Source organism: Zea mays, chromosome 9, assembly GCF_902167145.1.
Source record: "Zea mays cultivar B73 chromosome 9, Zm-B73-REFERENCE-NAM-5.0, whole genome shotgun sequence".
In the NCBI taxonomy this organism is placed as follows: Eukaryota; Viridiplantae; Streptophyta; class Magnoliopsida; order Poales; family Poaceae; genus Zea; species Zea mays.
In genome coordinates this window covers 97,638,338-97,651,307 of record NC_050104.1, presented here as the reverse complement: position 1 = coordinate 97,651,307, position 12,970 = coordinate 97,638,338, and the positions used below count along the sequence as shown (strand labels likewise).

The following is a 12,970-nucleotide window of genomic DNA, read 5'->3' as shown; positions in this document are numbered from 1 at the left end:
TCAGATCCGTTTCGTAGCCTTTTCAGGACTGTATATATAGCCTTTTCAGGACTGCATATATAGCCTTTTCAGAATCAACAATATCCTACAATATCGTAGGACATGTAGCCTTTACAGAACTATTACATAGCCTTTTCAGAAGCATCAATTTTTAGACTAGCATCTACACTTTTCAGATCCGTTTCATAGCCTTTTCAGGACTGTATATATAGCCTTTTCAGGACTGCATATATAGCATTTTCAGAATCAACAATATCCTACAATATCGTAGGACATGTAGCCTTTACAGAACTACCTATCCTTTCGCCTATATATACACGATCCTTTGTACATTTGCTTCATTGTGCAATAATGGCTTCAGGGTCTTATAGGGGCAAGAGTGCAGGAAATGAGAGACGAAAGGATGGAGGGAAGTTAACTCCAATGTGTTTCGATGGCCCTCTTGGTCCAGATTTTTTTTGAAGAGGCGGTTTTTAACTTTCCAGTTCAAAGTAAAAAAGATTTCAACAAAGAGGTTGACTGGCGGCGCCTACCTCGGCGCCAAGATCTATGGCGCCGAGGTATGTGCCACGTAGAATCCAAGTCAGCCCTCCATCTGACGTCTGCACGCCAAAATTATTGGCGCCGGTACACACAGGCTCGACGCCAATGATGATGACGCCGAGCATAGGGTCCATTTTTTGAAATGAAACTGCCAGGGGCATAATTATGCAAAAAAAAACCCGAAAAGGGCCAATTTGCAAAAAAGTTGGGGCATTCAACCATCTAATGTGACACGGGCTAAACTTTAGTCCCTGAAACCAAACACCCCCTAAAATTAAAATTAAATGCCATTAATAGGGAACACAACCGATCTTTATTATCACAACCTAACCCACATTGCCCCTTCAAAGCATATATTAGTTATAATAATCTAATGTTATCAAAATCAATAAAAACCAACTAAAGTCATAGATGATATTCCCTCTTTAGAATAGCGTTGTCATTAATCAAGGCAAATCAACTAAAGTCCCTTTCAAGGCTGATTTGGTGGAGGGGATCCTCAGTGTGGCCCAAATCCAGATGCTACACCAATAAATGGCATCAAGAACAATCAAGCATGTGGGTGAAGAGTTTCATCATCAATTAGATTGGCACTAGAACACGGATATGGCAAAGCCTGAAGAACATAATACTGACACGAAACAATTTATTAATAGAAATATGTTTATTAGCCTATAAAATATTTCATTACAAAACAATAACATAGCATGCCATGATACATAAGCAGTTAGGCTGGTATGCAGCTTGTGTTTGTGATTCTGAAAAAGCTTGTCTTCCTAGGAAGATCCTCATGAGTATACCAGAGTTGCGAGATAACCGCAGAATCTGAAATCCAAGATGACCATGCCAATGCCTGTAATATACAATTTATAAGTCTTCTAATGATAACTGGTTGGAGCCACACAGCCTATGGCGATAAAGAAACTAACCTATTGCAGATTTTAGTATTCTGTAAAATAATTTATTTCATGGGGATTTGACATCTTGATCTCCTTGTGAGCTGTTTCGTTGTTAAACTATTAATTCCTAAAGAGTGAAACAACACTATAGACCTGACTCAGATCAAAAGATGGAGTACCTATATTTACATAGCCATTTCTGCCTGTAGTGCTGCCAGCTCGTCGTCTTCAGCTTTGCTACTCTGACCAGATGGCCTAGTGGACTGCTGAGCAGTAGGTACACGCACACGCACTGGAGCTGTGGACGGAGCTGTTGTGGTAGGTGCAAGCAGCTCTGCCTCCAACTCCTCCCCCTCAAGATCCGCAAGTTCAGCTTCTAGTTCATCCTATTCAAAACAGAAAAGGTTAAGCAAACACACGCATGTACGCCCATAGGCCATAGTGAGGGAGGGAGAGAGAAACCTCATCAAAATCAGCTGCTGCTCCCATAGGCGCTGACAACAGATCCTGAATTTGTCTCATGTTCTCCATATTGTCATTAATTTCATCCATGGTTTTATCAACATCATCAATATTTCTGTAAAAGCAACATGATTTTTTTCTCAATAAAGAGGAAAGATATAGCATACACAAAAATCAGGAAGTAAAAGTGATTGCTTCTGATATACTCCTAATATCAGACTCACCATCAAACAGGGGCGGATCTACACCCCAGGCCACCCGGGCCGTGGCCCGAGGCTTGATCCATGTAACTCTATATAAATATCTATTTAATCTAGTATAAAATAGTTAAGATAAAAGGAAGAGAAGGAAATATAGTAGGTTTGGCCCGGGTCATAGGAAAATTCTAGATCCACCCCTGCCACCATAGGTGTGCGCTAAAATACTACAGACCAAAGTACACAAGAATAAACACTTATGAATCTAACATGCATGCTAGATTGCACGAAAGATTGTTACAATGAAAATAATAGGAATAGAAAAAAGGTGTGACATATTATATGACATTCCAGATATGCAACCAAAAAAACCAACAAAATTATCATAGTTTAAATGAGCATAATAATTTCTGCGGTGTGAACTCTTTCTAAGACCTCTGCTAAGTATATTCTATCGCAAGTACACCAACTATTTTCATCTGCAAAAATAAATCACTAGACAAGTTTTGTTGCATTGTTTCAGTAAAAGAAACAGTACAATAGTTCAAAACATCTGAAATAAAAATAAGATGATCCATGGTTCAGAGAGTGGTGATTGAACTCAGATTGATGTAGCCGGTTGACAATTTGTTTTGAAGACATCAATGAGTTAGATACATTTGTAAAAATCCAAGAAAAACTCAAAAGCATGATAATTGATTCTAAAGGCATGGTATTGTGTGATGTTACATACGTTGACTTATGCATAGCTTTCATTGCTGATGCTCCAGTTCTCAATGCATCCACGGTCTCTGTTGTAGCTTTTGCTGCTTCCAGCATAATCATCTATAGAAAAAAAAGGTAAGTGAAGTACCACGATAAATCTAATAAGCACTAAGGCCCAGATGGAAAACTAAACTAAAAGATTATTTGCGTCTCCACCTGATCATGTATCCTAAGCTGGAAATTTCCAAGCTGCTCAATCTGTTGCTCGTATAGTCTTTTCCTCTTCAAGCACTGTATTGCAGCTACAATGCAAATTCAAAGCTAACAATTAAGTCATTCTTCCTATTAAAACTCATTAAGGAAAGAAGAAAAAAACCTCATCATCTTTGATGAGTAGAATCTGCACGACTGCACCTTGACGACTTAAGAAAAAAGTGTGCATGTGTTTTTTCCTTGATATAGTTACAGTTAGGAGGAGCAGCGGAACTCCATGGAATTGCAAGATGTAATCAGGAAAACTGTAGGATGGAATTCAACAGAAACATGTTTGCAGTTTTCAAAAAATGAAGTCATCTAGTGCAGGTCATCAGTAACACAATAGTCAATAGGAATATATGTAAATTTGTGGAACTAAAGAATGAAAATGGAACACGGAGCAAGACATCTCCATGTCAGTGACAATTACCATCTATATTCATAAAAAAAGCAGACCACTGAAAATCTTGCAGAACATTCTTCAGAGGTCGTCACTAGCAGTAGCGAACTAGGAATACTATGCAAGCATCTACATTCTGAATGATGCAAAACAGGGGAAATTAAATTCATTATGGTAATCATAATACTGTCATTGCATTTAAGTGGTTACACAACTTCATTGCAATAGTTCCATAAAAAACATCATTGAAATAACCCCCCCCCCCCCACCCCAAAAAGGGGGGGGGGGGGGGGGGGCTCCAGACAGAGAGGGGTAAATTCCTTGGAATTGATAAACTGCTACATTCTACCTCTTTTATTCTTGGCTTTGGTAAAATTCTTAGCCTTCTCGACCTCAAGATTGGCCTTTTTCACTAGCAAGTTTTCCTTCTTTTCCAACATTTCAAGTGTCTGTAAGAACATTAAGAAAGTTAGTTTTACAGATTCCATCATTCCAACTACAAGAACAGTCTTAAGTATTACATAGTTACACAAGCTTTATCGAAAGAAAGACCTTATTCTGGATAAGTGAAAGTGACACTAAAACCTAAAGAAATGTATAAGCAACAGAGACTACTGAACGCATTGGTTTTACAGAAACAGGTTTGCAAAATACATTGAATAATTCAGAGAATCAACCTGTTTAACCCTGAACAGGAAACCTTATCTTCTTAAAAATAAAACTAGCAGCAATCCATGCAATCAAAAAAAAAAATTAGCTCTCTTCCCGTAGCATTTAGTCAGTACATAGAACAGAGGTAAGAAAAGCTAGCCATATTCTTAATGTAATATACCTTGCCCCCCCCCCCCCCCCCCCCCTCAGTGGGATTACACCTCACATCTGGGTTTCAATTGCGATAGAAACTACTACGGGTTCCAATTTCAGAAAAGCTATAGCTAATCTGACACGCATCCGAATGCATATAAATTACACATCAACTAATTAACCTTTAGCTTCTTAGTTACTACATCATAGCTGAAACACATGAACACCACGAAGTAACTGCATCTAACGCAGGTGGAGATATCAGCCGATCTGTTCACCTCGTTGAGCTTGTCGAGCGAGGCCAGCGCGGTCGCCTGGCTCTGCTCCTTGGACTTCCCGAACACCCTGCCGAACACGCCCGACATCGCCGCTTCTCCCCTCCCCTCTTACCAAGTCACCAAACCACGATCGAAACGAATCTGCGCGAAGACCAAAACACAGGGGATAAGGGCTAATTGTTGGGTCGAATATTTATCGGGCGATCGACCTGACAGGCGTCAGATACCTGCGCGGATCGACGGATCTTCCTCTCCTTCCCCGTCGTAACTCGCAATATCCGCTACGCCGGCCGGTGGGGATTGTGAACTCCGCCGTGCGGGGAAAGGGAAGCGGGACGCGGAGTCGTTGCTTTCCTTTACTCGGACGGAGAAGGAAGATAATCGGTCATCAGGCGGACGTCAGGTCAGGCGGACGCGGAGTCGTTGCTTTCCTTTACTCACTCTATGCATAGGTTTAGACGTTTGGTTTAACTTTTTTATTATAAAATTTTCTCTGGATTTCTAAACAATCTAACGAATTTACTACGAAGAGAATATAAAGTGCTGTTTAGTTCGCGAAATAAGGAATGTAAGGTAAATGGCAAATATAAGGATTTACGCTCGAGTACTGGCGGTAACAAAATTAAATATGCCGGTGTTAGTTTCTAGTGTGATATCTGATTACGGTTAAATTTAAACAAACATGATTTAACATTATCAGATATTCATCATATGGCGAATGTTAGTTACTTTGTATTAGGAGACTGACTGACTGACTGAGACGAATCGAGACCGACCGACTAGATGACTCATCGTCTTCCTCTCTCCCTCCTTGCTCGCCCTCCCCTCCCCCCGCCTTGTGGCCCCTCTCCCTGCAGGTGACAAACCGACTCGGCACCTACACCGGCCCGCTTGTCCTGCCCATTGGAACACGTGGGGATTCGGATCAGGGGGAGTGGTTGGGTCCAACTGTTCGTCAAGAGCCCAGGCCCATTGGCTGGTTCCTGCGGATTGTGACACGTCACCGTTGCGGAGATCAACGGCAGGTAGCGAGAAAGGCGGGGATGACCTAATTGGTACGCATTCGCTCCCTCACCTCGACGCGCTCGTCTCCGGTCTCTGGGATCTACCTACGCACATAGACCTCGACTTCTGCGGCCGGTGGCGAAGCATCCCACTACGTCTCTGTCGGTGTTTTGGGTCCGACCGCACACCCGGGGTTGCCCCTCAAGGTGTTTTTAGGAGTAGGACGGTGTCGACGACTGTAGCAAAATGGTTCGTGCCAGATGCACGAGGGACAGTGGACAATGTTTACAGGTTCGGGCCGCTTAGAGACGCGTAACACCCTACGTCCTGGTGAGTATGCTTGGTGAATGAGGTTACAAGAGAACTCTCTGAATTGAGAATGCAGAGAGTTGGAGTGGGTGACTAAGTAATAGGGTCGATCGATCTGAAGGGGTGCCCCCTAGGCCTTATATACTCGACCGTGGGGCAATACACGTGGATATGATAACAATGTGTAGCTAAAAGATAGTGAACTGTTTGAGTTTATCTCCCTATAGTTCTGCCGACTTATCCTCGCATGGCTCCGTTGCATGGGGGCTCCGGCGCGGGAAAGTCGGATCTCTGTTGTGATCACTCGCTCGACGTTGTGGGCCGTCCGAGTTTGCACCAATCCGCCCCCATGTCGATCTGCTTTGCTGGTTGTTCCTCCCCAGGCCCACGAAAGAATGACCTTACGATTTATTGGGCCCTTGGGCCTTTCGTGAGGTCTTTTACTCTTTTAGTGGACCCGGGGGATATCTGTCCCCCACAAGCCCCCGATCTTTGGGTTAATTTAGAGGTAATCAGCCCAAAGATCCCAGGTCCATCTTGCAGGCGATTTGAAGAGAACGACTTCTTACTGTCTCTTCCTGCTTTGATCACTCGTAAACCGAAGCTTTGTTTCGTGCTTGAGCCTTAGAGGTCGGCATTTCGTTTTGTAGGACCCTGAACTTCATTGGGTGCACCGGAGGTGCACCCAATGGGTGTAGCCCCCGAGCTTCGAGTAGATTTTTAGAAAATAATCTACTCGAAGGTCTTCACCAGAAATTATTTCCATTTTTACTCCTGCGTTTTGGTTGAGGGCCAGCCTTGTCTTTAATCTTGCCCCATGCCTTAGAAGTCGGCACTATCTTGGCTTGGAATGATGATCCATGGGGTGCACCGAAGGTGCACCCAATGGGTGTAGCCCCCGACCTTCGAGTGGATTTTTGAGGATAATCCATTCGAAAGTCTTCCTTTTGTGTCTTTTTGCTGAAGATGATCCTTTCTGCTTGTAAAAATCGGCATGATGCCGTCTGCATTATGCTTTGGAGGTCAGCATTATGTCATCAATATTATGCTTCAGAGGTCAGCATGTATTTTGTCTTTTGCAGCCGAGTTCGCAATCCATCCATATCTTGCTAGGTAGTGTAATTTATTTGCTCTGTGACTGATTGGACATTTGATGGACGTTCTCTATCTAGTCTTCACGTCGCTTCTATCGGCCATATTTTGTACTTCACTGGCTATATTTGGCTTTCCTCTGATCCTTACTGATATCTCATTTTTGTCTTGAGGTATTCACTGCGTGCCCTGCACAGATGTGACCGTTTTAAAAAATATACTGGTAATTCTTGGGCGTCCCCCCCAATGGGTGTGGGCAAGGGACGGCTTGGTACGCTGAGTGTTTTAACCGGCTGCTTCTGAGTAGTAATGTGATGTGACGGCGGGTGTAATCATATCCTCCGCGCTGTTGACTGGAGTCCCAATGGGTGTTGTGTTGCGTGAAACGGCGTCAGCCGCCTGACGTGTCTTCAGACGGGTTGAAGTGCTTATTGAATGCTTTGCGACTGTTCAGTGACCGCGGTTGGAGGTGAGCGGTTGCCTTCTCCTTCTATAAATAACGTCGTTGTCTCTCCGTCTTTTTCACATCTCTTGCTGTTCTCTGTTGCTTGCCTTTCTTCTCTCCCTTTCGCTTCCACCATGGGCAAGAACAACAAGCGCAAGCGTGAGCCAACTCCTCCATCGGAGGATTTTGGTGACTCGGAGTACTCAGAGGAGGAGTTCTCCTCTGAGTCTGAGGGGTCTCCGTCTCCCATCCCCGTGCGTGAGTCGTCTGACGACTCAGACGACTCCCAGAGGCTTGCGGCGGAGGTCTGGACGTACATCCGGGCCGTCGAGCGCTCCGGGCTCGAGGGCTCGGATGAGTCGGAGTACTCCTCGGATGAGGAGGACTCGGACGGCGGCGGCGAGGACGAGGACGGCGGCGGCGACGACGACGACGACGAAGGCGGTGGCGACGGTGACGGTGACGGCAGCGGCAAGGGCGGCGGCAGCGGCAGCAAGGACGGTGACGGCGGCGGCAGCAGGGGCGGCAGCGGCAGCAAGGACGGTGACGGCGGCGGCAGCAGGGGCGGCAGCGGCGGTGGCGGCAGCAACAGGGCCAGTGGCTAGATGCCACTGGTCTTTTAGATGTTAGTATAGTATAGTTAGAATAATGTAGTATTATTTAGTAGTGTAGAGTAGTATAGTGTAGTGTAGTAGTAATAACAGTAATGTAATGTGGTAGTAGTAATAGGGAAGTATCAACTCATAATGAGTTGATTTGTAAGTATGTTATTGTCGGCGTTTCGAGACAGGGGGGTCCCTAAGCCGACGAGTGAGTGTGCTGCGTGCCCCAGCCCAGATGGGTCGAGCGCGTGGGCGAGCGCGAAGGGGGGAGAGGCGAGGTGGCCGGAGCCGAGCGTGAGAGAGGTGGAAGTCCCGCGGCCTTCGTGTTCGTCCCGCGCCCAGGTCAGGTGCGCTTGCAGTAGGGGGGTTACAAGCGTCCACGCGGGTGAGGGAAGCGAGCGGCCCCGAGAGAGCGCCTGTCCCGTCCTCGGTCCCGCGCGGCCAACCTTCTCTGAGAAGGCTCTGGCCCTTCCTTTTATAGTCGTAAGGAGAGGATCCAGGTGTACAATGGGGATGTAGCAGAGTGCTACGTGTCTAGCGGAGGGAGAGCTAGCGCCCTAGGTACATGCCAATGTGGCAGCCGGAGAGATCTGGGCACCCTGCTGGCGTGGTGTCGTGGCTGTCGGAGGTGCGGCGGAGCCTGATGGAGGGACAGCTGTTGGAGCGGTCGAGTCCCTGCTGACGTTGTCCTGCTTCCGTAAGAGAGCTGGGGGCCGCCGTCGTCATAGAGCTTGTGGAGCGCCATCATTGCCTCTCTGGCGGAGCTGGCCGGATGAGACGCCGGTCTTGTTCTCCGTGACCCGAGTCGATTCGGGGTGGGATGATGATGGCGCCTCCTGTTGACGTGGCGGTCTGTGCCCTAGGCAGGGCGACGTGGGGGTTCCTCCGAAGCCGAGGTTGAGTCTGCCTTCTGTTGCCGTGGCCGAGCCCGAGCCAAGGGGTCGGGCGCGGCGGAAGTCGTTCGGCCAAGGCCAGGGCGGAGTCCGAGCCCTGGGGTCGGGCGAGGCGGAGTTTCGTCGTCTTCCGGGTCTTAGCCCGAGTCCGAGCCCTGGGGTCGGGCGGAGCGGAGTTCGCCGTCTTCCGGGTCTTAGCCCGAGTCCGAGCCCTGGGGTCGGGCGGAGCGGAGTTCGCCGTCTTCCGGGTCTTAGCCCGAGTCCGAGCCCTGGGGTCGGGCGGAGCGGAGTTCGCCGTCTTCCGGGTCTTAGCCCGAGTCCGAGCCCTGGGGTCGGGCGGAGCGGAGTTCGCCGTCTTCCGGGTCTTAGCCCGAGTCCGAGCCCTGGGGTCGGGCGGAGCGGAGTTCGCCGTGGCGCCTTTGGCAAGGCCTGATTGCCTGTCAGACTCACTCTGTCGAGTGGCACTGCAGTCGGAGTGGCGCAGGCGGCGCTGTCCTTCTGTCAGACTGGCCAGTGGGGCGGTGGAGTGACGGCGGTCACTTCGGCTCTGCCGGGGGCGCGTGTCAGGATAGAGGTGTCAGGCCACCTTTGCGTTAAATGCCCCTGCAATTTGGTCAGTCGGTGTGGTGATTTAGTCAAGGTTGCTTCTGAGCGAAGCCAAGGCCTTGGGCGAGCCGGTGATGTGTCCGCCATAAAAAGGGGGCCTCGGGCGAGACGAAAGTCTCTCGAGGTCGGCTGCCTTTGGCCGAGGCTAGGCTCGGGTGAAGCGTGATCGAGTCACTCGTGTGGACTGATCCCTGACTTAATCGTGCCCATCAGGCCTTTGCAGCTTTATGCTGATGGGGGTTACCAGCTGAGAATTAGGCGCCTTGAGGGTACCCCTAATTATGGTCCCCGACAGTAGCCCCCGAGCCTCGAAGGGAGTGTTAGCACTCGCTTGGAGGCTTTTGTCGCACTTTTTTGCAAGGGGACCAGCCTTTCTCGGTTGCATTTCGTTCCGGTGGGTGAGCGCGAGCGCACCCGCCGGGTGTAGCCCCCGAGGCCTCGGAGGAGTGGTTACACTCCTTCGAGGTCTTAATACTTCGCTTAACGCTTCGGCTGGTCTGGTCGTTCCCTCATGCGAACTGGCCGTAGCCCGGGTGTACGGTCGGGGCCCAAGCTCTCGGGCTGGTATGTTGACGCTGTCAATGATTTGGCCGGAGCCGGTTTTTGCGAGAGCAGCCCCCGAGCCTCTGCACAGGGCGAGAGGACGATCAGGGACAGACTCGGCTTTTTACATACGCCCCTACGTCGCCTTTCCGCAAGGAGGAGGGGGGGAGTGCGCCATGTTACCCTCGATGGGCACCGAACATGGTGTCTCCAGTGAGCTGCAAGCGGGTAATCCGAGTGGACGTCCGTGCCCCGTTCGTTGGGGGTCGGCTAGGGGCCCAGAGGCACACCCAAAAGTACCTGCGGGTGATTTGCCGGACCCGGTCCCCTGGCGACGGGGTCCGAGGGCTCGATGCCTCCCTCCGATGGGATTCCGTTACAAGATCGTTCCCGCTGGTCTCGGAAATGTCCTAGGGTACCTCGGGAGCGCAGCCCGAGCCTCGGTTATGTATCGAACGTACCCCTGGTCATCCCTCGCTCGGTGTCTGAGGCGACTGTGAACCCTTCGGGGGCCAGCCTTCGAACCCCTGATCAGTAATGGGCGCGGAGCCCGAGTAGCCTGAGGCGGCCATGGAGCCCTTCGGGGGGCTGGCCTTCGAACCCCTGACCAGTAGTGGGTGTCGGGCCCACGCGATCTGAGGCGACTGTTGAACCCTCGGGGGGCCAGCCTTCGAACCCCTGATCAGTAATGGGGGGCTCGGAGCCCGGTTCCTTCGCGGAGAAGGATCCCTTTCGGGGTATCCCCCTTTCCCGGTCCCTGTTGCAAGAGATAGAGAAAGAGGAAAACGGAAAAGGATACGAAATCGGACGACGTGGCGTACCTTTTCTGACGCGGTTATTACGGCGAAGGTGAAGCGTCGCGCGCTCCTCCTACCAGAGGCGCCGCGTGTCCCGCCGCGGAGTTAATGCGACGGGGCGAGTGGTTGGCGGGGCGGCCGTTGCGCGCGTGCGATCCGTTCGAGGAACGGGTCACGGGTGCACCGTCTTCACGCCGTGAGAGGAGGCTCTCTTGCTGTCTCAGGATGGGACGTGAGCCTGGCTGACGACATGACCGCTGCGCCCGCCCGCCTGCCACCGCTATTACTGCCGGCCCACTTTCGGTCGCTTTGACCGACGCGCCAGTCTGGCGCTGTTGGGTCGCCTCGAGTCGTGGCATAGGCTTCGCAACCGAAGAGGCGCGATGGTGGCACAAGTGGCGGTGCGGTTGCTTGCATGCAGCAACTGGCGCGCCGGTTGCTCGACGCGTGGGCCTGGGTTCCAAGCTGGCGTGTCAGAAGTCGGAGAAGCGCGTCCATCTGGCGCGGTTGCATGCCGCCTGCATGGCTGCCCGCCCCTTCTGCCCGTTGGTCTGGGCGAAAATGGGGGGTCGCCTGTAACCGCTGGACGGTCGTGCGCACCATGCGCGGCGGTTTGGCTTCTTCTGCCCTGAGCCGGCTTGCATGACATGCGGGACCCAGCCCCCGAGTCGCAGGGGAGGGCCTTGGAGCGTGTTGGAGAAGACTCGGCCCGCGGCGCCTGGGGGCGCACGTAGGGGGAGTTGCCTTTAAAAGGAGGGAGGCTCCTTTCGTAAGGCAACCATGTCTTCTTCCTCCCTTAAGCGTTGGGTCTTCCCGTCTTCCAAGCCCCCGGATGGGGGGTATCCGCCGCCTTTCCGCCTCCTCGTTGGAGGAACGCAACTCCATGGGAGTTGGTACCTCTCAGCCATCGTTCGGCTTCAAGGATTTTCATCACGCAGCCTGGCCACACCCCGCCACCGGCGGTCACCCAAGATGGTGACCTCTAGTCCGACGGTGGGGAAAACGGGCCAGGCCGCGGCCTCTACTCCTCCCTCGGCCTCAAGGATTTTCGTCATCCAGGCCAAGATGGAAGATGAGGCGAGTCGGGGGGCCGCCTCCGCGTGGGTCGGCTGCCCCTTTCTTCCCCCTGCGCCCGGGGGTGAAGGGCGTCCTTGAGCCCCACGGAGACTTCCTCCAGCCATGCCAGGATATGCAGGGCGCTAGGGGCCCTGGGTCCCCGTCTCCCTGCCTGAATGGCTGGTTCTCGTCCTCAGCGGGGGGGAGCCCTTCTGCCGTGACACCTCCCCCAAAGCTGCTGCTTAAGCTGCTTCGCCGTCTGGGGCAGGGGTGGTGGCCGTCGCAGTTGGAACGGGCGGCAGCGAGCCGCCCATCGTTCTTCAGTTACTCCGCAGGTCTTCCCCTTCGGAGGGGGGTTGTTCGTACCTGCGGAGGAGGGAACCGGAGTTCCGTTGGTAGTGGCATCTCGTATGCCAGTGAGTTCGTTCATTGTGGCTGTCGAGGCCTGAACGTGTATGTAATTTTGGCACGGAGCCGTGTTTTTTTTCTCATTTTCGAGCACTAAGTCTCGCCTGTTTGATTATCTGAACCGCTTTACCAAGCATGAGTTGCCCCGTGCCAAGGTGACGGGTGAGGTATCCGTATCCTGGAGGCGTAGGAATCCCTCGGCCCGTTCGGCCTTGTTATGTGAGGCTCCTCTAGCTTAGTTGAAGAGACCCCTCGGCCGCCCTTCGGTGGATCGAGGCCGGGGGTAGCGATATCAGTATGAACAGAGGTGGAGTTGGCTCGAGAATGGGGAACCTGGTTGGCCGGAGCCTAGCCGTGTTGTCCGTCAGCGGAGCCGACGCCAAAGTCGGTCAGTCGAGGCCTCGGATCGGGCTGGCGCCCTTGGAAGCTGGTTGACCGAGGCCCCAGGGGTAACCGGTTGAGCCGCCTGCTCGGGCCGGATTCCCGGAGGAGTCCCTGGACCGCGGCGCCGCCCGAGGCTGGGTCGGGCTTTGCTGAAGACGTCGTCGATGTCGAGGGTGCTACGGCTCCCTTCGGCGCGAAGACTCGAGCCTGCAGGATCAGATCATCTTGTAGCGTGTGCTTTCTGCGGCCGCCGAGGCCAGAAGAACACGCCCTCGCCGCGCTTGCGA

At 51.7% G+C, this 12,970-nt stretch overlaps 1 protein-coding gene across 2 annotated transcripts; it reads right to left on the bottom strand.

The window, feature by feature from the left end:
• Positions 1 to 1,104: 1,104 nt before the first annotated feature.
• LOC100286131 (uncharacterized) lies at positions 1,105 to 5,050 on the bottom strand. 2 transcript variants are annotated; one of them, NM_001159019.2, is made up of 8 exons: positions 4,771 to 4,975; positions 4,544 to 4,684; positions 3,811 to 3,910; positions 3,023 to 3,108; positions 2,835 to 2,926; positions 1,905 to 2,019; positions 1,622 to 1,828; positions 1,105 to 1,396 (listed from the first exon to the last, which is right to left on the bottom strand). In NM_001159019.2, exons 2-7 carry the CDS (start codon positions 4,628 to 4,630, stop codon positions 1,628 to 1,630), a joined length of 681 nt encoding a protein of 226 aa, NP_001152491.1. In that variant the 5' UTR covers positions 4,631 to 4,684; positions 4,771 to 4,975; the 3' UTR covers positions 1,105 to 1,396; positions 1,622 to 1,627. The 2 variants fall into 2 exon arrangements, with proteins under 2 accessions (NP_001152491.1, XP_035818191.1); XM_035962298.1 differs by lacking the exon at positions 1,105 to 1,396 and adding an exon at positions 1,432 to 1,543 and having other exon boundaries at positions 4,771 to 5,050.
• Positions 5,051 to 12,970: the final 7,920 nt, after the last annotated feature.

What these genes read in the sequence shown, in the direction of transcription:
- LOC100286131 (XM_035962298.1), bottom strand. Translation starts at nt 4,630, where the DNA reads ATGTCGGGCGTGTTCGGCAGGGTGTTCGGGAAGTCCAAGGAGCAGAGC. An exon ending in CGCTCGACAAGCTCAACGAG is followed by an intron (nt 3,911 to 4,543) that starts GTGAACAGATCG and finishes ATGTTCTTACAG; the next exon opens with ACACTTGAAATGTTGGAAAA. An exon ending in AGCTTAGGATACATGATCAG is followed by an intron (nt 2,927 to 3,022) that starts GTGGAGACGCAA and finishes TTTTTTCTATAG; the next exon opens with ATGATTATGCTGGAAGCAGC.